General features: G+C 36.7%; 2 protein-coding genes across 4 annotated transcripts in view; both read left to right on the top strand.

Annotated features, from left to right (window-relative positions):
- The window catches only part of LOC126373822 (neuropeptide CCHamide-2 receptor-like), a 131484-nt gene that overhangs the window by 26679 nt on the left and 79140 nt on the right, over positions 1–25665 (top strand). The window lies entirely within an intron of this gene.
- LOC126373837 (uncharacterized) lies at positions 19551–22152 on the top strand. The gene is made up of 2 exons (XM_050020173.1): positions 19551–19731; positions 20550–22152. Exons 1-2 carry the CDS (start codon positions 19695–19697, stop codon positions 21755–21757), a joined length of 1245 nt encoding a protein of 414 aa, XP_049876130.1. The 5' UTR covers positions 19551–19694; the 3' UTR covers positions 21758–22152.

The raw sequence follows: 25665 nt of genomic DNA, 5'->3' as shown, positions 1-25665 counted from the left end.
AAGGTTTTTTCCTGGAGAATACAGTAAATAAAGTAAAGGGCGTGAAAAAAAGACAATATACAGAATAACATATGAATATTTTATCGATGTTGATAAAAAATAAAATAAATAAAGTACGGTCACGAGCATGAATATGTTTACACTTTGGTACCAAGTCACATTAACTTTTTTGACAAATTGAACTGTAAGTCTCACTAAATGTCAAATATGTTAGTGCGGCAGAGTCCTAAAATGGGTACATTATATTGCTCATGACTGTACCATCATCATCTTAGATGTTACGCGGGCGGCAGCTAATTATAGTTCCTTACTTTTTTTCACCGGCCAAGTAGTTAATGCCATTTGCAGCAAATCTACAATAAGTCACATCATAAAAAAAAAAACAAAAAACCTTACTCTAATTTATTTTCTACTTATTAGCATATCGTAAAAGGTTTATAAAATGTGAACACCGGTGGCCACCGCGCTTCTGCCACTGTTACAAATGTGGCTGTATCGCGCGATAGCCACTCGTGGCTGTGGTTGGTGGCCCGTTTGTGCAAAGTCTTATTATCTGCCTTGATCTACCCCTTTACGGATTATGCTCGTAAGGTTCAAACAGAGGTTCAGAACACTTCAGACCCCCGATACCGACCCCGCCGTCGTGGTCGACGATCTTCCTCATTCAGCCCTCATCGCTATGGACCCACTACGGTCGATTAATTCTTTCAAATAGTACTCTCTCAGACGACGCCCTGAGCCGAGGATCGCGCCCAGCTGGGAACCTTCAGGCCTGTTGTTATAATTTTGTACCGGGTGAGAGCCCTCAGCGCTCCCCATTTGTCCGGCCAAGTATTCAATGCCTTTAATAAGTCACGTCAAAAAAAAAAGAAAGGTTAAATGGGACGGCCAGCCCTTGGAATAACATATGCACATTTACGGATGCGTACCAACTAGAATACATATTACAAAATTCTTGGTCGAATGCTTCCGGCACTATTCCTTCGTGAGAAGACCTTAAAAGAGTGTCGTATTTTTCGGAACTAGTGTAAGGTAACAGGGTAGAATACGAAATAAGTTGGGTGTATCGAGGATGAAATAGCATTTTACTAGACAACAACAGCTGGTAATAATGTCTGGGACACGAGAAACATAATATATTGCTTGTATCTTATCGTGAGAAAGCGCGAGGCGCAAAGAGAATCGTTAGCTTTGTCTTCGTTGTGTAGTTTTCTATGCGAAAAATTTAAATGACATACGAAAATGAAATACGCATGCAATGCAACGAACTATTCATCGGAATGTGCTCTTTGACGGAACATTTTCAGGCAATTATTTATCCATCCATCATATTATTATTATAGTTGGTCAAACTTGAAGTTTGACCAGTTGACTACACATAAACTGTATTATATTCCCAATTGGGCTAGTCAGAGGTACATTCATCGCAAGAAGAACTGAGTACCCACGATTCATCTGACATGTTATAATACCACAGGGGGGTTATAAATGCCACATCCAAGCAATATTGAAATTTAACATTTGCGCATATAAAACTAAGTGCGCAATGTCAACAAATATTGAAAAGCAATATTGTTTTTTAAATGAATTGAATCAATGCGGCTGTTTTAATATCCCGTAAAAGTATTTATTATTAACTAATTTTCCTGGGTTCCTGAGTTCGATTTCCAGTGGGGACAATTATCACGAAAATTACACTGTGGTCCCTAGTTTGGTTAGGACATTACAGGCTGATTACCTGATAGTACGAAAGTAAGACGATCCGTGCTTCGGAAGGCACGTTTAGCCACTACTTACTGATGTAAGTAAGTAGTCGTTCCATGAGCCATGTCAGGGGTCTTTGGCACCAGGGTTGATGAGGTTGGTACTCCACGTCACAACCCACACAATAGAAGAAGAGACTGAATTTCCCTATTATAAGTTATCCTTTAGTTACTGTGGGATATGGTAATAAGATAAATTCAGTTTTATGCTAATTCTGTTGAGCCGAGAACTTTTGAAACACAGTATTAACTGTGACAAAATAAGGTATAAGTTAGCAGCAAAACCAATGAATACTAATTACTTATTTGTACTTTAATTACTAATTACCCGTCCCTGAGACTCTTAAATGGAAACAAATGTTCTTCATTTATAATTTTAATTACTTTAGCACCAGTCCTATTGGACATGTAGCAGTCCAGTTTGCGAAATCATTAATTTAATTAAAACTAAGCTTTGTTGCCTACTTCAAACAAACAAATGCCCCTTTTACCTTTTGACGCAGAAATATGATAGCAGAATGGCTTGTGGGGCCGTAGAGGTTCCATTAGAAGCAAATTTCATTTATTACCCCATTCTATATTTAGTAAGATATTTGCTTAGTCATGTCTCCTTTGTACTATGCCTTGAACCACATCGTTTTATATATTAACAATATTACATTAGGTATTATTCGGCGGAGGCCTTTTAATATATTAAATTCCGATCTTCTATCGTGTGGGTTGTGAAGTGGATTATCAAACTCAACAACCCTGGTGTCAAGGTTATTATTGAGCCGCCATAGGCCCGGACTTGGCTCATGTAACGACTACATACTTACAGTCATGAGCAATATAATGTACCCACTTTAGGACTCTGTCGCAATAACATATTTGATATTTAGTGAGACTTACAGTTCAATTTGTCAAAAAAGTTAATATGACATGGTACCAAAGTGTATACATATTAGTGCTTGTGACCGTACATCAGTAAGTAGTAGCCGGAACCAACGGCTAATCGTGCCTTCCGAAGCACGGATCATCTTACTTTCGAGCAATCAGGTGATAATATAGATGTACCCTTCCACCAACCCGCAGTGAAGCAGCCTGGTGGAGTATGCTCCATACCCCCTCTGGTTGATTGAGGGGAGGCCTGAGCCCAGAAGTGTGGGACGTAAAAAGGCTGTTTATATTTTACGTATAATAATATGTTATGTTGTAATTGTCTTTTGTTTTACTTGTTATTTTTTCCCGAAGATTTTCTATGTAATTATCCATTTATTTTAAGTATTGTACTTACATAGTTTATTCGTTATCTTCATTTCCGTCGACCAGTTACATCTCCTTCGAGTAATTTGATAAATTCGAATTTTATGATTTCTTTTAATTTTCACATAACTTACGTTCTTCAGCAATATAAGAGATAAAGGTAACTACATAATAATTATGGTTTTAATAACTATCTATTCCTTATTCAAACTAGTTATTATTAGTTGAGTAATAAAATTTTGACGTTTCATTAAAGACTGCCGACTCAATCCAAAAAAGGCTTTTAATTTAAAATTTGTGAGTTTCGTCTAGACTACGGTCATTGATGAATTGAATATAAATGAATTGAAGGAGGGGGTCAATCAACCGGAGGGGGTATGGAGCATACTCCACTACGCTGCTCCATTGCGGGTTGGTGGAGGTATTTTTACGGCTTTTAGCCGGGACCAACGGCTTAACGTGTCCTCCGAAGTACCGAATGATAAATAAAAAATAAAAGTTTAAAAATTAAAACCCGACTACGGAAAATAAATAATTTTAATTTTTAAACTTTTATTTTTATTATAAAAAAGTGCACGTATTGGCTACAATACTGGTGTTTATTCGTAACATGATATACTTAGTTTATGTATGTGACGATCACTCTACCTGAAATCCACAAGCAAAAAATAGGGATATGTGGTTTTAACCAGATATAAATTATGAGGGCAAATACTTTTAAAAGGCCATTTTGTATTGACGCGCTCCTTTCATTTAGGACAGGTTGATGGTAAATAAGCTTACCTACCCTTCGTATAGATTATAATTATAAATACACTGGGAAAATTCCATTGCGTTTATGTATACGTGTTTCAATAATATTAGGACGCGTCAAATTGTTGATATGTCTTCCCCCTATAATATATGCGCCTTCTCAATATGACTGGTGAGACCCGCTTTTGGGAGGCCAGTCACACCGATTCGCTGTCGTAGCTCAAAAACACTTAACTCCTCTACACTCGCTTGTACTGAAACTCTCTAGGAACACAAAAAAAAAATCGTATGGACAGGACAGGCAGAAATGGAAGCTCAGAGGGGAGGCCTGCGGTATGACGGGTGGTGAGGATGGTATCCCGACATGCCGGCAGAGAAGAGGAATGGGATGCAATGAGTCAGTGTATAATGAAAGGAAATGCGGAATTGAATGAGAATTTCGTAATTTAAAATGATCAGAACGAAAGGCCAGTATGTGCAGAGTTTGTACTCTGCCCAGCAGTGGGACAATCCAGGCTAACCAAAATTGGACAAGACAAGGACCCGGCAATACCCGGCTTAACGAGAGTTCCGGGTTTAAATCCCGTCCGAGATAGACATTTTAACATTTGATTTTCTCTATGTGTGTTTTTGTTTATAGCGAAGAAGGTAAAGGACAAAATTCCTCATTAATATTTAACAACAGTGTTATAGACACCAAAAGTAATTAGAATATATTTAGCATAATTTTCCGGCCAGTGGTTTTACTGATAATAAATATTAATGTAGCTGATTTTATTCAATAAGCAGTAGGTTTGAGACGTACTTAATTATTAATGCCTTATTGAGTTTGCGATCGTGACTACACATTAAATTAATTTTATTACCCGTTCTATTGGTAAAAAGGTCCTTAGATAATTTCAGTTGAGTTAAGACAGGTTGCTTCAGTAAGTTTACACAGTAGAATGAGAATACAGTTTGAATTTTTTGTTACCTATTTGACCATGCCTCCCGCCCACTGGGCATTAGGCGGAAGGTAAGAGGGAAACCACTACCCTACTTTTCCCTAAAAAAGTAGCATGGAGAATGCTACACCGACAAGAGCGTGGCTCTGAAATTAGTGATGATGATTTGACCATTGGGCTTGTTATATTTTTAAGTAAGTACTTACTTACTCAATTATCTTAGGTGTTTATATTTTTTCGAAAAACTTTGAGACTACGTAACAATAAAAAAGTCAGTATAAAACATGGAGGAATGGAATAACAAAATTATGTTAATTTGCTTTAATTCGGCTCTCAGGCTGCTATAATTAAGTATAACGCAAACGCAATAAAGTAATATTGCTCAATTCTCTATGCGTAAACTTACACATATGTTACTGACTTATATGCTCGTCTATTGTTGGAAACTCTGTCTATATCACAGTAATACTCAATAACTAACTCAATTGTTGCATAATATCGTCAGACAAACACCTATTTTTGAATATTATAATATTTCTGAGTTTATATCACATACCTACTTCTTTTCGTAACTACGTCCTTCAATAGGTTTAAGGTTATTGAGTCCTCTTATCGAATCCCTTACGTAGGGCATTCTTTGTGGATGATCTTTGAATAGTATAAAGATGAACAGTCATGTTATATCTTTGAAGGTGTTGCTAAAGAAAATTGTGTTTTCTTTTTTTATTTATTTTTCATTATTACCTTAATCTAAATACATGGTTTGAATGATGTCATTAAACCACAGAGGTTTGTCTTGGCATTCGTCGCATTAAAACAGAAAAAAAATACAGAATACATTCAAAGGAATCATATTATAGATAGCGTTATACAAAATGTAGCTTAATAGATATAGTTATAGTGATCCACAAAAATGACAACGGGCTTTTTCGAAAAGGCGCTTACGTGGTAGACCACAACCACCAGGTATGTGGTGATAGTCCTGTGGTACATTGGCTTGCTGCTCAATCGGAGAGCGCCAGTTCGAACCCCGGTACTGGATTTGCAGCAATGGTGCTAATTCCTGTAGACACCATCTAATTTTATATAAAGTTATATCTATCATTTTCTTATCCGCCGAAAAGGAAATCGACAAGCATAAAATTTATGGATCATACGTCAGTTTTAAGCGCAAATCTAAAACAAGCCTATGAAAAATTTACAATGGCTAATATCCCGGCAGAATTAAGCTGCCAGCACACGTCGAACGGTTTGCATACCAGCGAGATACTTTTTGATTCGCCCGGGTTATGAATTAATTTACTCATTCTTACTAAAAATGTGATTGGTCTTCATCAGGACCAAACAAAAGACCCTATGCAGGGAAAAAACAAAGGACCTTTTGTGCTGTCCTAAGTGCCCTAACACCTGCACTATTAAAGACCTTTACGAAACCACTGACAATGCCGTAAGCGTGGCCAATTATTGGTCAGCAAAAATTCAGTATCGATCGCCATCGACTCGCAAAGAAGAAGAAGACTAAAAGTAAGAGCTGTCAATCATCCGTCCCTTTCCTTTTCGGGGGATAAGAAAATGAGAGGTACAACTTACTTACTTCGTTCATCTTACGATGCATGTACCTTTAACTGCCCCAATTAGGTCATGTACTAGGTTCAAGCAAAATTCTGATTACTGAATAAATACACATTTAAAACCAACGAACAACATTATTCTTTTCTTTTTAATTTATGAATTTACGTTTCAGTATTCGTTTTAATATTTAATATTTTGTTAATCGTTGAAAGTCCAACTCAAGTTCGTAAGTACTTAGTCGTAAATCTGAGATAATCTACTTGGCTCACCTACCTCCTCTGAAGATTACGACGCAACTTCCGACCGCTTAGAACCGATCCTCTTCGAGTGCCACTATTATTCTATTGAAGTGTCTCTTACCATGAACAATTTTATGAAGCTAGAGAAGCGGAGATATTGCGAGTTAATAGTGACTTTACTGTTGCTCACGGCTATCATAGGTCGGAAGAGCCGTGGTAGCCCAGTTGGTACAACGTTTGACTATGAGGTCGCAGGTTCGAATCCTAGCATAGGCCTAAACCAATGGTTTTCGAATTTGTGGTTATTATGTGCTCAGCGGTGAAGGAAAACATCATGAAGAAACCCACATTCCAGATAAATGCATTTCGGAGGTATGTGACCTAACCTTTATAGGGCTTTAACCTAACCTAACCTAACCTTTATAGGGCTGGTTTTCCCTTGGCGGGTTGGACAGTCAGACAGGCAGTCGCTTCTGTAAAAATCCGAACCTGTCAAATCTTCAGGTTAGGTAAGCGGACCCTGTGAAAAACTTGATAACGCTGGAGAGATGATGAAGACAGCGGTCGAAAATTTGGTGGTATTTTAAACTTAAAATATAATGTGATAATGGGTTAAAAGATATAACGATAAGTAATTAATCATTACTTAAGTGTAGTACCTATACTTACAGGAAATGATTATGGTGATGTAGTTTTTAAGTTTATATTTATATTTGCATAAGGTAATGCCTTTGGCAATTAGGGCAAGCGCCTTTATGGTATGTCTATAATATAGAGCTGATGATGGTGACCGTTCGTCGCCTTACCTAACTTTATTTAGCAAAAATTTTTTTGTTACATTACTTAGACAGTATCATGGATTCCGAGTTTCCGAACGGTTGTTAAGAAAAGAAACAAAAAAACGTAGAATATACTTTTTCCTAACATAAAGTTAGATGATGATGGATGACGCTACATCGTTCTTAGGTTAACTTTTTTTGTTTTATTTTCTTTAAGTATTTCACTCAATTTCACGCGTATAATCCTACGCGTGAATCCTTCGTTAGTATTGAAATAAAAAGGCCTGTTGCTAAAAAGATCTTCGTAAAAATAACATTACCCATTTGTAGATAGGACTCCGACCTTGCGAAAATATTTGGTAGGAGGTGGTATAGACGTAATACCTACTTGAAACTCTTGACCCGAGCAAGGGTCCATTTATGTAGTCGAGAGTGGCAAATGAGGGTATTTTGTAGAAAAATACCGTGCTCAGGGTATATATGATTTCATATGCACGAATATTAAGTTACCTCTAGGGATGCAATAGATTCTGAAGTCCTTTTATGATCTTTGGTGTCAGGTAACTTTATTATAACTTTGTTATTTAATGTGGTGTTGGAGGAGGATAGAAAGGGTCCTATTGAAGAAGTGCTAGTAACAGTAAGGGAAAGGAGACAAATATTGAGAGTTATTGAGGACAGAAGAGGCAAGATGATTGGATATTTAATAAGATACGACGAATTTATGTAAAAGTATCATAGAAGGGAAAGAGAGGAAGGAAAAGACCATAAAGAGCTTACATAGAAGAAATTAAAGAGTTTTTTTTTGTGTGACTTATTGTAGATTTGCCGCAGATGGCATTAACTACTTGGCCGGACAAATAACTACTTGGCTTTCACCCGGTACAACGTTTAAGACAACAGGCCGGAGGGTGCCCAGTTGGGCGCGAACCTCGGCTCAGGGCGACGTCTGAGAGGAAAAATATTTGAAAGAATTAATCGACCTAGTGGGTCGATAGCGATAAACGCTGAATGAGGGAAATCGTCGACCACGCCGGCGGGGTAGGCGAACCCCGTGTCTTACAAGGAAGTCAAAGAATTGGCCTTTGTTAGACATGGGTGGTGGAGAATGCTACACGGACAAGAGCGTGCTTTGTTATAGTTTCTTTTTCCGCTTTTTTGTAAGTTATATTGACAAAAAATATGTATTTAATGTCATTGTCAAAAAAAAAAAAATATAATTATAAAGTTTACTTCTTATCGTAATTTGTACCTAGTAAAAACAATAGGTATGAATATTTTTACTTGTGAATATTATTTCTTTGGTATTTATTAACTATGCTTTAACTTAGTTCATCTTGCGATGGATGTACTGAAGACCCTAATTGAAATATAGTCGTAGGCTAAAGTTATGTTACATTCATACATATACAAACTTACGCCCGTAATCCCTAATGGGGTGGGCAGAGTCACAATAAATTAATGTTATGTTATGTTTGTGTTATTAACTGGTAACACAACCGTAAATCAGTGTCGGAAATTATTCTAGCGAATGTTTAGTATATGAACTATAAACACACCCTAGACACTTATTTTTTAAATTAAATTTAAATAGGCGAGTTTGACCACAATCTCACCTGATGGTACTTGGCGATGTGGTATAGAATGGATCACGCTTACCTAGCAAACGCTTATTCACTCTAGCCTTAAAGACTTTCAGATTATAACGAATTGGAAAAACAGACGACAGCAGACAGTTCCAGTCCTTTGCTGTTCGCATCAAAAAGGAGGAGGAAAAACGTTAAGTGCGGATAAGTGGTATATATGGATTCAAAAAAAATCAAAAATATTTATTTTTCAAAATTGGCTTACAAAGTTAGCGATTTTTGAACATCAAAAAAGAAATAATTAAATTACATTATTATGTAACTAGCTGTAAAACTACTACCACATCGGAATCTGTAACGCTAAGGGAAACACGTGGCCAGAAAACCTCCCAGCACAGGGCCCTAGTCCTATTGTTTCATGTTTTCCTTTCTTTTCTTTTTTTTTGAATCCAGTTTGTAATACATAAATTATAGAATTAAATACAATGGTATTCCAATTACAGTCGGTGGACGGAAAGTGAAAAATAAAGAGTTTATGTGACTTTATCACAGAAACAGTGTTTTATGAGCTCCCTGACAGAAGTAGGCCTGTCCACATACGCAGCACCCGATCACGAGATGGAGTAGGTAGAATTAACTCGTGAAGGTCCTGCGCACACTCACCGAAGTGTATCCTATAAAAAACCGACAGTCAAGCTACTCTTTGTCTGTGTTCCAGACTTTGGAGTCGAGTCTTTACTAACGACTCGTTCTCTATGAGCTTTATTGCTCGTCGCTCCACCGAGTCGAGAACGGTCAACGTCATACAAACAACCTCGTATTACACAGACACTACACATTGACAATATCTTACACGCGCATCTGTGTGTGTGACGCCTGCCACTACGATTCAAATCTAAACTATGTTTGAGAGGCGGTGAGGTAAACCTAGCTCAGACGCTGGTGGAGAGTGGAGAGTTGCCGTTCTGTACGTAGTATTATTTCTTATTCTATGCTATAGATTTAAGTTTGCGCAACTTGGAGGAGACAAAATGGCGGTTAAGTCGGTTATAAAATTAGGATAGGGCGACGATTAAGAATGTTATGTATAAGATATTCGGCCTGGAACTTGATGATAGCGAAAGATGCTAAGTGTTGGGACTTTGTGACCTCGACGTAAGTTGGTACTTATATTATGTTATTTCTTCCTTCATAGGATGTGTTGTAAAATATGACGTAGTGACTAAGATATACAGTGCAAAGTTAGGATGGTTAGTATTCGTGGAGCGAATGTTAAGCACATAATAATAAATCATTTGTTTCAGACTTTTTTACACACACTCTTTACACACACACACACTTATCTACACTTACTTTTTTTTTGCATACTTCAAAAAGCTTATTATAATGTTAAAAGTGCACGGTATTACCTAAATGTGTTCCACTAGTCATTAAAATCGTAACAAAAACTTTGAGGGATGATTCATGATTCTGAGTAGATATCAAGTGGAATTTTCTATCACAAAAGTAATGACTGAATATAATTTAAAAAAGAACACTAACATTTTTGTGATTTTTGAACACTTGACATCTTAGTGTATTTTTTCAGATAATTATGTTAGTGTGTTTTTAATCATAAACCTGAAAAGGTTTACAATTTAGTATGTTCACTAATACAATGAGTTTTCCGTCGGAAAATTCCACTTGATATGAACTCACAATCTGAAGCTGAATCATTCCCTACAATATACGGTACGATACCACTAACACTCTTTTTATAGACAAGTATTATGGCTTCGAAACTTTGTACCTACGTACATTCTTGCTATTAATATTTCCTTATTGTTAAAGTTCAGTTATTCAGTTGCAGAGTAAAAATAACTTTCTTTGTTCACATTTTGAGCCTCCTCGCTGCAAGATGTTACACAAAACTTCTTTAGAATTCCCTTCGGCACAGTTTCTTTGCAATATTCAAGTTTACTGGAAGAAGTAGTATTGTTTACTGTGTTTTTAACATAACAGTATAGTTTCCTACTGTTTACAGTATTCTTACTCAACCAGTTCAATCTCTGCCTTGCCGAACGCTGATCCTCAAGACACAGGCCTATAAGCTTAGTTTGGAGATCAGAGTTCAACAAATAATTTGTACACTTTCTATATAGGTAACTTAATCGCACACCTGTACATCTCTTTGATAATAAAGAAATTATTATTATTACACAAAAATTGTATTAAATCACAAAAATTGTTGAATTGTACTTGTTGTGTTGTTGCAGTTGTTGTAAGTATTTCCTGTTTCTTTGCTGTGACTTAAATAATATTGCTTCGGATAGTCTGAGGGTGTTCAGATGGGTAAGCGGCGGTAGAATCGTCACGTTTCACTGAGCTTTCTCTTAGACCAATGTGATAATACGTACGGTCGAGCTAATAAGTATATAAGTAGTGAAAATTACACTACTTAATAAATAGATATATAACAGCTTCACGCCTGTATCTGCGAAGGGTAGGCAAAGGTGTAATATAATAAAATTATAATATGTACACTTACTTACTTCTCACTAGTGTTTATGTCCCACGTAATAGGGGTTCAGCATATTGTTATGAACCGGGCATAAATCCTGAAAACCACGTGATATAAATTACCTATGATCCAAACAATAATTGAAACTCATAAATTTGAATTCAGGGGTGTGAAGCCCGACCCGAACAGATATAAAATGTACATACATTTTCGCTAAAAGTAAAAGCGTTTTGGATACTTAGTTACAATGATTGATACTTATCGGTACGATTCTTCCTAAAAGCATACTGTACCACCTTAGGGAACGCTTCACTTATCCATGAAAGCTTTTAACGTATCCAGGAACAAACAACACAATACTAAATTATCATCTCCCTAGCGTTATCCTGTTTGCACGAGGTCCGGTTACCTAACCTGAAGAGTTGACAGGTCCGGTTTTTTACAGAAGCGAATACTTTCCTGACTCTCCAATCGAAAGCGAAAACCAGCCCGTTACAGGTTAGGTGACATCCCCCGAAACGCATTTTTCGGGAATGTTTTTCTTACAATGTTTTCCTTCACTGCTAATGCTGAGCATGTGAGAGTCATTTACGATCCAAACATGAATTCGAAAATTAGGTCCGTACCGGATTCGAACCTTCACAGGTTCGCAGGGACGTTCACATGTTTGGATCCAAACAATGAGAGTGTAGGGTTCCTCCAAATCTGCTAAGTACCTATTACAACACATATAATACTAATTTGAAAATGTTTGGAAAATATGCTATCAACATCATGCTTGCCTACTTCCCGTAAGTGAAGTGCGATCATTTTGTGAGTGTGTGTGTGTAGCTACAGCGGATTCAGTAGCGGGGCAGAGGGGGCATCATCATCATCATCATCAGCCCATTAATGTCCCCACTGCTGGGGCACGGGCCTTCCCTATGGATGGATAGGGAGATCGGGCGTTAAACCATCACGCGGGCCCAGTGCGGATTGACGGTTATTAACGACTGCTAATGCAGCCGGGACCAACGGCTTAACGTGCCTTCCGAGGCACGGAGGCATGGGGGTCGTGAATCCCCCCGGCGACAGGTTGGGTCATGGGTAGCAACTGCAATTTTCTCTAATTGTCTACGGAGATAGGTTGTCTGCAACCTGGTGACCCCCCCTGTCATAAAAGCTGGATACGCTCCTGGTGTGTAGTAGATGTGTGTGTAATTGATCAATGCAGAGTGTAGTACCATATTTTTTATTCTACGGTAGAGAGGCAATATACCAGATTGACAGGTGTCAACGGAAAATACACGTGATCACATGTATGTACACCTATTTTCCGTTGGAGTAGAGACCACCAAACAAACCTGACACACCACTTTCGCTTCTTCCAAGAGACAGACCACTAGTACTACTAACGACAACAAAAACCTCATGTTATTCTAGACAAATGAACAATAGAAAGTTGAAGACTGAATTTCGCTGCTAGTTAATAACTAGCCATAGAATAAATAACTCTGGCTCCTCTTCTTTTATGTAAACCATCTTTCCTTTTTCCATCGTGTTATTATATGTATGTATAATTATTTAGTTATGTATAATAGTCATACATATATATATATATATATACGTATATATATATTATTTAGTTGGTGGTTTAAGGCCCGATTTCCCTATCCATCCATACCCATAGTAGGGAAGGCCCGTGCCCCAGCAGTGGGGACATTAATGGGCTGATGATGATGATACGTATATATATTATATTAATTTTATATATTTATGTATAATATAAATATGTAGTACTTATTTTATGTAGGTTGTTCTTTTAATTATTTATTTTGTTAGAATGCACTAACCCGCTATTATTATACTTGTACAAAATTTTCCTGTACCCAAAGGTTGCCTGGAACAAATTGCTGCATGAGCAATAAGGCCGCCTGTTGTGCTTTTCTGTATATGCTGTCCTTATCTCTGTATTTTGTGTCCATTGTGCTCAATAAAGTATTTTATCTATCTATCTATCTATCTCCGCCCCGCACCAATTTACATCGGGCGCCGATTTCACACATTCTGGGTCTTACTTTGGCCATAGAATAAAAAAATAATAGCCTGAAATGTCCATACGTTGCTAACGAGTAAGAGGGAGAGCGTAACAACTGTGCATTCTAAAGAAAGAAAGAAAGAAAGAAACGTTTATTATAAAGGGACACCACAGTAACAAATACAAAACAAATATATAATTTAAAACACGGAGTAACACACAATTTACAATTTACATTCTCACACTTACACACTGATAGTTTTGTATGGAATGTCTGGGGTGTAGTTAAACATGATCCCATTTCACCTCTATAGTAGTTGCGCTAGTTAGTTGACGGGTAACATAAATGTTGCATAGTTGTAAAGTATTTGTACTGGTGTTTGTGGTGTAGTTTCAAACCTACTGATATGGGTAATTTAATCTTGTTGCTTGTTGGCGGTTATCACGAAATACAGGGTGTTAGTGACATCGTACCTAATACTGAGGGGAATGATTCAGACTGTGATTCTGGGTTGATATCAAGTGGAATTTTTCGTCGCAAGATTCAAGTTTTTTTGGTGATTTTTAAATAATTTACAATTATTTACTTTTTCGATGAAATAATCCCCTTGATATTAACGCAGAATAATGAGCTGAATCATCCCCCTCAGTATTTGTTACGATGTCACTTAGGTACACCCCGTACAAGTACTTACAGGTAGCAATACAAGTACATATGGGTGTTAGTGACACCGTAACGAATACTGAGGGGGATGATTCAAATCATGATTCTGAATTGATAAAAAGTGGAATTTCCTCTGTCTGTGTTTTTTAAATTTTTTTCAGAGGTACACCTACAATAAGTCATGTCAAAAACTTATAAAGTGTGTGAATCTTGAAAAACGACAATCTGCATTCAATAACCTGCATTCAATAAACAACTCTAAAAGTTGTAAATAAAAATTATTATCCATTTTTAGCAACGCCAGCCTCGTAAAAACACTTAGCAAATTAAAAACTACCATAAACAGTGTGTACATTTGAAGAGGTTTCATAATTAAAGTTTTATTTGGCTCACGACCTTTTCACCGGTCGTTAGCATATATTTTCGCGTGAAACTTTCAACTTTTTGAACGAGTTGCTACTATAAATAGTGCAGATTATGTAGTGGTACTTAATTCTGAACGTATCTCGTGAACAAGCGAAGTTGGGATGGGCTTTTTAAAAAGCATATTCTGAAATATCGTAGTAGTATGAAGTACTGCACAAGTAGTTAATGCCATTTGATGTAAACCCACAAGCCACGAAAAAAATGATATTAATTATTAACTGAGAATAATGAGCTGAATCATCCCCCCTACTATTTGTTACGATGTCAATTACACCCCGTACAAGTACTTACAGGTAGCAATACAAGTACATATGGCTGTTAGTGACACCGTAATGAATACTGAGGGGGATGATTCTGAGTAGATATCAAGTGGATATTCCTGGCGGAAAAGCCATAAAAAATAGTGTATTTTTTTTTAATTATTTGCCGTTACATACTTTTGCGATGGAAAATTCCACTTGATATCAACTCAGAATCATGGCCTAAATAAACCATCAAAGTTTTCGTTACGATGTCACTAACACCCTGTAGGTATGTATCATTCCTTTTTTATTTCTGTCACTGCCGATTGTCATAACTGTTAGCAACTTGGTTAATCTCGACCCTCAGAGTTTTGCGGCTTTTAACACATGTCAGAAGTCGTTAAACGAAGTGTCTCGTTAAGCCAAGTAAGGCCTTCGGGTGGATTGAAAACTCTGACAACTAGTTGGCAACTGGCCAACTCGTATTAGTACTCAGTGAATCATAAGTGCATACATAAATTCATAAACTCACGCCGGTAATCCCTAATGGAGGGGGCATAGCCTCAAATAATCACAGACATCTTGCCTAAGTCTTTAGATGGATATGGTGAACGATCTTGATGAAATCAGCCCATCGCCCATAACAATTGGATCGTGTACCAGGTTCAAGATAAATTATGAAATTCAAATTACTAAATAAAAACAGATCTAAACCTGACGAAAAATATTTTCTTTTGTCTATTTAACTTATTTATGAATTTTAATCAAGAAAAACGTAATAATAAGTCAGACATTTTATCTCGTTGACGTCACGGTGTTCTTTTTCTTAGCCCAGTTGGTAGAACGCTTGCCTATTACCAAGGTTCGAATCCAGCACAGGCCTAAACCAATGATTGCCGAATTTGTTTTCGAATTCATGTTTGGATCATAAATTATTAAGTGTGCCCGAGAAATGCATTTTCAGAGGTATGTGACCTAACTAGTATAAGGCTGGTTTTCCCTTCGCGGGTAAGAAGGTCAGACAGGCAGTCGCTTCTGTAAAAAACCGGACCTGTCAAATCTTCAGGTTAGGTAAGCGGACCCTGTGAAAAACGGTATAATACTAGGGAGATGATGATCTATGGTTGCCACGTATGTGACCCTCTGTTATCGTACTATCTGCTTGATAGTATGTCGATTGAGAAACCGATTATCTCGATTGAACTAAGTAATCGAATAAAGCTGACCCGTAGCCAATATCGTATTAAGCTAAGTTAATAGATAAGTTTAGTGAGACTGTGAATATTACTTCGCCTCATCCATCTTTTCAGATGATTTAAACAGTGTCTAGGAGGCACTTTCATGACTATATAAGCCAATCCGAGAGCGACAAAGTCAACCACACCAGAGCAGAGCGTGTAAGAATATAATACTAACCACCACCACCTGCTACAAGCAGGTGGTCTTAACCACTTTCGTGTCGTATAGCCATTTTTTCTGCCAAGATAGCAAACCATGCGCTGTCATGTACCTCACGTTCCTTAAGCCTAGGTTACACAGTGCGAGCTAACATGCGAGCTGACCGAGTCAGTTATTGAGGTGCAGCTACTACGTACGTGTGACCGCATCATACGAGTTACTGTCATGTGCGAGTGGGACAGTTGTCGCGTTCGACTTACTTCAACATTTTTTGTTTTTACTCGCTACTTGCCCCCCACCACACCACTCGTACGCCGCTCGGTCGTCAACTCGCACGATTTCGCGAAATGACAGTAGCTCGTACGCTCGGGCCCACGCCGGGTACAGTGTTTCTTGTTTGGGCGTCAAAATGGCGGATAGGTGGACATCCGATCAAAATATAAAGTTTGTGTATTTTGCGACAACATTGCATGAGACATGATACAAACGAATTATACCAGTACACTGGTATACTATACCAGTGTACTGGTAGCTGTGTAGCTGTCTTCTGCGACGCCAGCAGTTTACACGGTCAGTGTGACCGTGCGAGGCGAGTCGAGCTACTGTCATACGAGTACACAAGCACAGTAGCTGTCTATTGTCACATCAGCTGCTCGCACTGTGTAACCTAACCTATAGACTGTGAATATTATATATTCCTACTAAAAATGACACAAAAACTTGCTTATTATTTACAAGCTTCTACAGATGATAAAATTACCTTTCCTTTTGCTCCTATCAAGTTCAATCCAACTTAAAGCCTCAAACAAAGATACTTATTATATACGTATACAAATGTAACAAGACTTATGTTTCAGCGGTCTTATTTCCTACAACTTGGATTTAAAAGCGGAAATTGGGCAATCACCCCTGCAATGTATTTCAATAGAATGTTAAAACCCGGACGTCTTTCGATTTCCGTTAGATTATTAGCAGATAGCCTGTCTCTGCGCAGGTGTAGGATTGGTAAAATATTATTGAGAGACGCCTATTATATATTTTGGCTATTACGACCAATAGGGCTTATGTAAGCCCTAAGCGCAACGTGATAAAATTTTGTCTCGGTCATTTTATCGATTCTGACGATATAATTATGTCGTCTTGTCTTTTTTTTGAAGTGACTTATTGTAGATTTGCCGCAGATGGCATTAACTACTTGGCCCGACAAATGGGGCGCGCTGAGGGCTCTCAACCGGTACAAAATTTAAGACAACAGGCCTGAGGGTGCCCAGTTGAGCGCGAACCTCGGCTCAGGGCGTCTGAGAGGAAGATTATTTGAAAGAATTAGTCGACCTTTGTGGGTCGATAGCGATAAGCGCTGAATGAGGGAAATCGTCAACCACGCCGGAGGGGTCGGTATCGGGGTTCTGAAGATCGTTTTGTCGATTGGTGCTAATATGTGAACCCAAATTAGTCATGTCGTTTTGTCGAAATCCGAACAAAATGGACGTGGCATGTTAGGGAAAAAAACAAACTTATCGATTTCGACAAAATTTATTAAATCGATTGATAATTTTATCACGTGCGCAACGTAAATAAAATAGTGTTAGCCCTGCAATGGCTGCAAAAAAAAAATATCGTGCGGTTGGCGAAACTGCCTGAATGCCGTTGCAAATCGGTACTACTGGAATAGGATTCTAGTCGGTAGGCATATTCCATGCGCCTCACAAAAACTGCCTATATAGGCTACAGATTTGTAGTTGTTTACAACAAAAAAAAAAATAAAGAAAATATCTGTCTTCTTCTATCGTGTGATTGAGAGGTGAAGTACCAACCTCATCAACCCTGGTGTAGAAAGAATTCATTTTTGAATTATAGATAGTTGATATCATGTAGTGTCCAGTGTTTATGCCCAGTTAATGGCAATAGGCTTGCGAGTGAGTGCATATACTTCTGCCTACTCCTTTGGGATACAGGCGTGATACTATGTGATGTTATAATTATGTAATAACCTGTACCTTACCAGTTTCGTCCGGCCAACTAGTTAATGCCATCTGCGGCAAATCTAGTACAATAAGTCACGTCAAAAAACAAAAAACCTTACCAGTACGGGAGCGTTATCTTTATCGCTATGGCCCTATGGCCATATGACCATGACACACTTACTTTTGAAGCCCTGAGATGGACAATATCATTTTTAATCCAACACAAAGGTAATGTGAATGAACACCTAAATGATGAATTGAATTTATTGTGGATTGCACTTTGTGGTTGGGGAAATTATAATGGAATCTATATTATACCAACTCGACAGGTAAAACACAGGGGAAAGACACATTAATTAAATATGTCTGTTTTATTGTTATTAATTAGTACGGATTTTTCCTGGCATTTGTAATTTTACTGGGACTCTTGTAAACTCTTTTTTTATTGTTTTTTTCTTTCTCCTTTTGCATGCGGTGCTCACATATAATTAGTTATGCAATTAGACTAAAAGAGATAATCGTGCTGATTCCAGTATATATCATCTAATTTTATTTTAAGTTATACCTGTCATTTTCTTATCCATCGAAAAGGAAAGGAACGAGTAATCGACGGGGATAAAATTTATGGAACACACGTCAATTTTAGGAACCAATCTTAAACAACCTTCTAAAAATTCTGGCCAATAATTCAGTTGGCAGCACACATCAAACGGTTTGCATACCAACGAGTTACCTATTATATTGGATTCGCCCAGGTTATTCATTGATTCATTCTTTTTTTAAAATTAACAGTTGTCAATCACCCGTCCCTTTCCTTCTCGGCGGATAAAAAAATAGGTATAATTTAAAATAAATTAAGGACGTGTCTGCAGGAATCGGGACCAATGTATAATGACGTATGTGATGAAAAACAGGATAATGCTAAGGGGATGAGGAAGATAATTTATATGATGCATGAATACCTATTTTGTAGTAACTGTTGGGTGCCAAATAAAACTTGTCCACTCTTCGTAGGTGGTAGGGGTGGAAGTCCTCAATACGATTTGTCAATACATTTGGCAAAGTACTGAAATCCATAAAAACAGGGTCATAAAAAATAGATAGGTTATAAAAATCCCTCTCTTCAAGTCGAAGTTCTTTGACGTTTTATTTATGGTTCATTGTTGGTTTGAAATACATAAACTCACACCCGCAATCCGTAATGGGATGGGCAACGCCACAAGTAATCGAAGACAACTTGCAGCCACTGTTGGTACAAAGTCCAAAGATGAATTATGATGAACACCCTGTCGCCCGCAAAATTAAACTTAAGTTTTATATGCTTAACTGATTCTATTTGTGCCTAAAGTTTTTAAATCATTATAGTAAGTATAATAATGTAAAATTAAACAAGACAACAGGGAAACGAAACAATTGTATAACAAGGAAAAAGCCAATTAGATGTTTGTTTTCCTTGAATACATTATATGTGGTAACAGCTTTGTGGAAGAAGCTAGTTTCATTAATTTGTTGGATTAATTATGAATTATCACCTATTTAAAAAAGTGAATTAACTTAAACAGATTTACTTTGATAGTGTGTGATATTTTTGATACTACCTTTATGGATATCGACAATAGTAATGCAGTGTTATCTTTAAGTAAGTATTTTGCTATTCATTACAATTATTAAGTATTAAAAATGGTTAGGTAAAACAAGCCATGACCACCAGAGATCCCGGATCGGATTCTCGCTACGGTTAATCTGGCTAACGACATTGTAGAAAAGTTCTTTAGTAAAAAAGTTATTTAAGTACATAAGTTCTTTTGTAGATAGACTTTAGAGAGTAGTACACAAAGATCTAATTAAAAATGAGATTGATTTTTGATCATCATACACTGCCTTCTATTTCTAGATTAGCATTTTATAATTTATCTTTGACCCAATCAAATACCCTATTTGGTGTCTTTGATAGTATGTTTCTTGTTTCTTGTTTCTTGTTTCTTGTTTGTATACTTCGTACCCCAGGCATTTGAAAAGAGATGACATAATGCAAAGTAGTGGAAAATAATTATAATTATAACTACTTACTTATAAGCATTTACGTTTGTTGAAATGATACCGGAAATATCATTAAAACCCGAGTATACTTATTAATAATTTAAATATGCGAAACAACATATTTTTTTCTCCTTATGGATTTTATTGAGTCCATAGTAGTTACACCTATTGTAAATTATTTTCCCGTTTGATAAGGAAATAGGCTATACAACTAAGTATAACATTTGCACCAAAAGTCATTAAAGGATGACTTCAGGGTATATTCATGAAACATCATAACATAACAAAACAAAAAATACGCACCAGTGCTGGTCGCAATGAATCTTATTACTCAGATTTTTACACAGACTTACAATATAATATATAAACTGTGTTGAGTTATTTTTAAGTAATTTGTTGCATTTATTTATATTTTAGCGCCAATTTCATCGCCGACAAGCACTCTCAACACTGCGGTAACAAAGTCTATGTATTTATCAACAACTTTATCAACGGTCCAATCAACAACTTTGGCAACAATCAGAACACCAACGACAATAACAGAACCGACCATAATGTCACGAGTTCATATACCTACATATGGTGTTTGCCTAATGGGAACATCAATGATCGTTATGTTTATTATCATACTAGTTTTATGCTACTTGCTAAAGAAAGCTAAAGGTACTGAGTATAAGTTTTTCGGCACAAAGGATAAAATTAGTACCGAAAAAGTCATGTTAAATCGTCAAGAATCAAACGATGTTCCATCAATGACGACTGTAATATGTCCAATACCTACAATCACGGACTGTGACAGTATCAAGATAGAAGAACCATATTTCAAACATGTTGGCAGTATTAGAGACATTTGTAGAAATGAAGCGGCAACATCTAACCGAGACAAGTATCAATCCAAACTCAATCCGAGTCTGAAAAGAAGTATCGCATCAAACGTGATTTTACCTGAACAAATGAGACAGATATGCAGAGATGTGCTGAGTAAACGCCTTGTTGCAAATAGCACAAGTTCAAAAGATTTGAATGAACTAATAAACGAAATTGAGACTTTTGAACGGCGACCAAGTGGAATTAAAAAAGGTTTGGCGAGAGAAAAATCTGCTTCCACGCCTGAACTAGATCTGGACATATACGATACGCTTTCTCCTGATGATCCTACTCCAGTTCAAATACCTGACGCAGTTGTGAACGGAGAAAGTCTTAAAGAAACGAAAAAAGAAGGGTCTTCAAAAGAAACATCTTCAAGCCAAGAGAATACAAAAGACTGTGAAAATAATATGGTTAACATAGAAGATGGAGATGATGTTTATGATAGTCCGCCAGTAAGAAGCACCGCAGATGATATTCCTCTATATGACAATCCGCCAATAAGAAATGCCGTAGACGATATTCCTTTATATGACAATCCACCAATAAGAAATAACGCAGACGATATCCCTTTATATGACAGTCCGCCAGTTAGAAGTACTGAAGATGATGTTCCTTTATATGACGATCCGCCTGCGTCTTCACTTAAAGGTGTTATAGTTGAAGATTCACAATATTTACTACCTCTACGATCAATAACGCCAAGCCCAAAGATGGAACCGTCATATATAAATGCAAATCGTAAGTATATATATTAGTTTTAGGAGTGTTGTGAATAGTGTTAATAATTAAGTTTAGTTTTATATAATTTGTAATGTTAATAATATAAGATAAAATAAATATATATCTGCTCTATAACCACATAGCGGAAACAACGGATTTACTCATCTGCGCTCTGAGTGAGTTCATAAAAGTAGCACTCCTAGTTATTTGTTATGAGAAAAGCACAGTTTAATTAATCAGTGTAAATATTAGTTGATGTACCTGTATAGCGAATTGGTTTTTACTGTAATGCTGTATAGTGCGTGGTTGTAAATAAATAATTAATAAATAAATTAGTTTATGGACAACAAACTAAATATTTCAGACAGACAAACAGTGTCAGAATGATAGTTATAGAGATATAGAAATACACCGGCGGTCCTGACGTCAGGATGGCTGGTCAGATATATCATTTAGCGTTCAAAGCTTTTAAGTACAAATCTTCGCTTGGCTCCGCTGATGATTATGTAAAAATAAAATCCTAATATCCTATTTAGAAGACAGCTTGTTGCTTTTCTCTCCCATTATTTCTCTATATCTCTTCCCTGCGGAGTAATCGTTATTCCTCTTTCCTTTCCGCCAAATCGTTCACCTGCTGATACGACACGACCTGCACTCTCTCTTTTATTTCTTTCTTTCAATATTTACTTTTATGATGCTCTTTATAAACGAAACGTGTAGTACCAGGTAGCCAATCATATTTCTTCTCCGGTTCTCTAGTCTCTATTATGGTTCATTTCGACTCCTGTTGTTGATCATAAACTTATGTGCCGAGGTATATTTTGTAGGTGGTTAGAAGTACGAGTCAAAGTTGGCGCACCGTCATAATAACATTTTCATTAGAGTGGTCGGGTGATATGATACGAAATTCGTAACACGTCGTATTCGAGACAAAAGTTTCTCGGTTACGACATTTCACGACAAGGAAGAACCATTTTCAGACTCAAACGACAGTCGTTTGACTTGGCATTTAATTACTTTGTTCCTGAATATTATGTTGAAGAATATTTTATGCTTATTATTTCTGTAACTACGTACATACGTGAAGAGACAGAGCGTATTTCGCTATTCATGACGAAAATAATACTTTATTGCACACATACAAGAATCATTTTAAAACATATAAGTTCAAGAATGTAACTGCTCTCAGCAGTTATATATAATAATGAAAATAATATATACTAGGATATTATTATTGCGTATGGCAAAAAAATATCCTGTGTGGAACATAATGTCTAAATTAAGCTTCCTCAACCGAGTCTCTGCTTCATCCGTCACACAATACAGCTCGGATATGCCGCTGATATCCGACATAATATTATTATGTCGGATATCAGTCTCCGAACCTATATAATTAAACAGGGTGTTAGTGACATCTTAACGAATACTGAGGGGGATAATTTAGACCATGATTAAAGTGGAATTTGTTGTCGGAAAATTCATGAAAATTTTTGTTTTCTTTTTCCAATTATTTTCAGTTCCATACTTTTGCGACGAAAAATTCCACTTGATATTAACTCAGAATCATGGTCTGAATCATCCCTCAAAGTTTTCGTTACGATGTCACTAACATATATATTAAGTCAAGTAGGTATACTATTATGAAGTCATAAGGCGAGTGATACCTATTATTCGCCTATATGCTATATGTATACATATATCTCTGTCTACCCTTTCGGGGATACAAGCCCTCTGGTATCTACCGTATACTTAGGTACCATATTCGCAATCCTAAAGGAAAAAATCAATGAGGTGTCAATTCTTAATTGTAAGTACCTACTTACTATTTTTTTTTCTTTTTCTTTTACAATATGAATACATTGTATTAATTATGACTGTGTTGGAAACATATGGCACATTTTGTCCTTCCATACGTTATGGTTATACGACCTACTTATAGCTACTAAGATATGATATGACACAAAAGTTGTTTGTTTATATGAGTTAATAGGAAGTGTCGTAACTTCTTTGCCATGAGATAAAACATTTTCTAACTTTAACCATTTCGTGAAGTTCTTGTGTGGCTGACACATAATTCTTTGCTCTATGGTCAGGCTTTTTAGCGGGAAACGGGAACGGGACAGTTGCTTTCTTCATTGAATAATCTAAATAATTAATACGAAGTGGTGTTTTGTGGCTAATGATCGCATTAAGTTAGTCGGAAGACATTCGCGAGTGTTATTATATCGGAGTATTCAATAAACAAAGTGTATCTGCCTATTTTCGCTTCGTGCCAGGAAGCCGCTTCATAACTCGAAAGTTTATGCGGACTTTTGAGTTAATTCGTTTGGGGTTCGGAGTAGGAGTCTACTCCGAGGGTGGGGGCTTAGGTTTCATCATCATCATCTTTCATCATTTCATCAATCATCAAGAAAAAAAATACGTAAGACATGGCTGTATGGGCATAGTACCCTTTGCCTTACCCTTCGGGGAAAACCAAAACAAAAAAAAAGCTCTATGGTCAACTGATAGTCAGACATAATTCAAGGTATAAATTACATGCATACATACATAAACTCACGTCTATGTCCCACCGGGGTAAGCAGACACTATGAAATTCCAGCAGGGTCTGCATCTCAACCGCATCGAGGTCTTCAAACAATAGATGCAGCGAATGCTCTACGTAGATAAATGTCGTACGGCTATTGGTCGAAGCCTTCGATACAATACGACCCGCGCGGTCAGGTTGATATGCCGCGAGGGCTGAAATAAATTACATAAAGAATAAAATTATTGCTTTTTTTAAAGTCAAGTAGGGCGATGAACGGTATTATGAACTTTATATTATGTACTAACATGAAGTTTAAGTAAATATCCAACCGAATTACTGACAATTCCAACCTGAATTGCTTTTGCTTTTATGTTTTACACTTTTAACCTTTCTTAAGTAGATTTGCTTCGGAAGTTGTTACTACTTACATAATTGTCATAACAACCAACAAATAACATATAAAAACCAAGAACAAAATCTATCAAATGCCGAACCACACAAATCCATTACTTTAGAAAACAAACCATTACTTTGAAACGATAAATTATTTTTATTCTATGTTATAAATCGCGTTAATAAATTATGTCTTTTATGTCGATAAAACGGAGTTTAAAAGCTGCAATAAAGAATATTAGCGTTAAAAGGAATCACCTTTTTAAGGTGCGATGGATGAGGCCTTTCATTTCGGAGCCTTTGATTTTGTATTCTACTTGATGGTCAAAGGTTCAGTTTGGATTTAGCAAGCCATTATAATGACCCCGATTCTTGCAGACACCTCCTAATTTTATTTTAAATTATACCTGTCGTTTTCTTATCCGCCGAAAAGGAAAGAGACGGATGATTGACATCTGTAAATTTTAAAATGAATGAATAACCCAGGCGAATTACATAGGCATCTCGCTAGTATGCAACCCATTTGACGTGTGTTATCAACTTAATTTGATCGAAATATTCGCCAATGTAAAAATTTGAGAGGGGTGTTTAATTTTCTGCATATAATTGACGTGTGTGTTTTATAAATTTTATGCCCGTCGATTTCCCGTCCCTTTCATTTTCGACGGATGAGAAAATGACAGGTATAGCTTAAAATAAAATAAGATGGTGAGTACTGTAATCGGCACCAATGTGGCAGCGATATTGTTCGGTTATTATAAACATGCAGTGGGAGTGACAGATATAATTATAATTATGGGAGTGACATGTATATAGCTATATACTGGGTGTTAGTGACATCGTAACGAATACTGAGGGGGTTGATTCAGACCATGATTCTGAGTTAAAATCAAGTGGAATTTTCCGTCGCAAAATTCATGATTTTTTTTTAGTTTTTTAAATTATTTTCAATTCTATACTTTTGCGATGGAAAATTCCACTTGATATTAACTCAGAATAATCAGATGAATCATCCCTCTC

Source organism: Pectinophora gossypiella, chromosome 16, assembly GCF_024362695.1.
Source record: "Pectinophora gossypiella chromosome 16, ilPecGoss1.1, whole genome shotgun sequence".
Lineage (NCBI taxonomy): Eukaryota > Metazoa > Arthropoda > Insecta > Lepidoptera > Gelechiidae > Pectinophora > Pectinophora gossypiella.
This window is presented reverse-complemented; position numbering and strand designations above follow the sequence as displayed.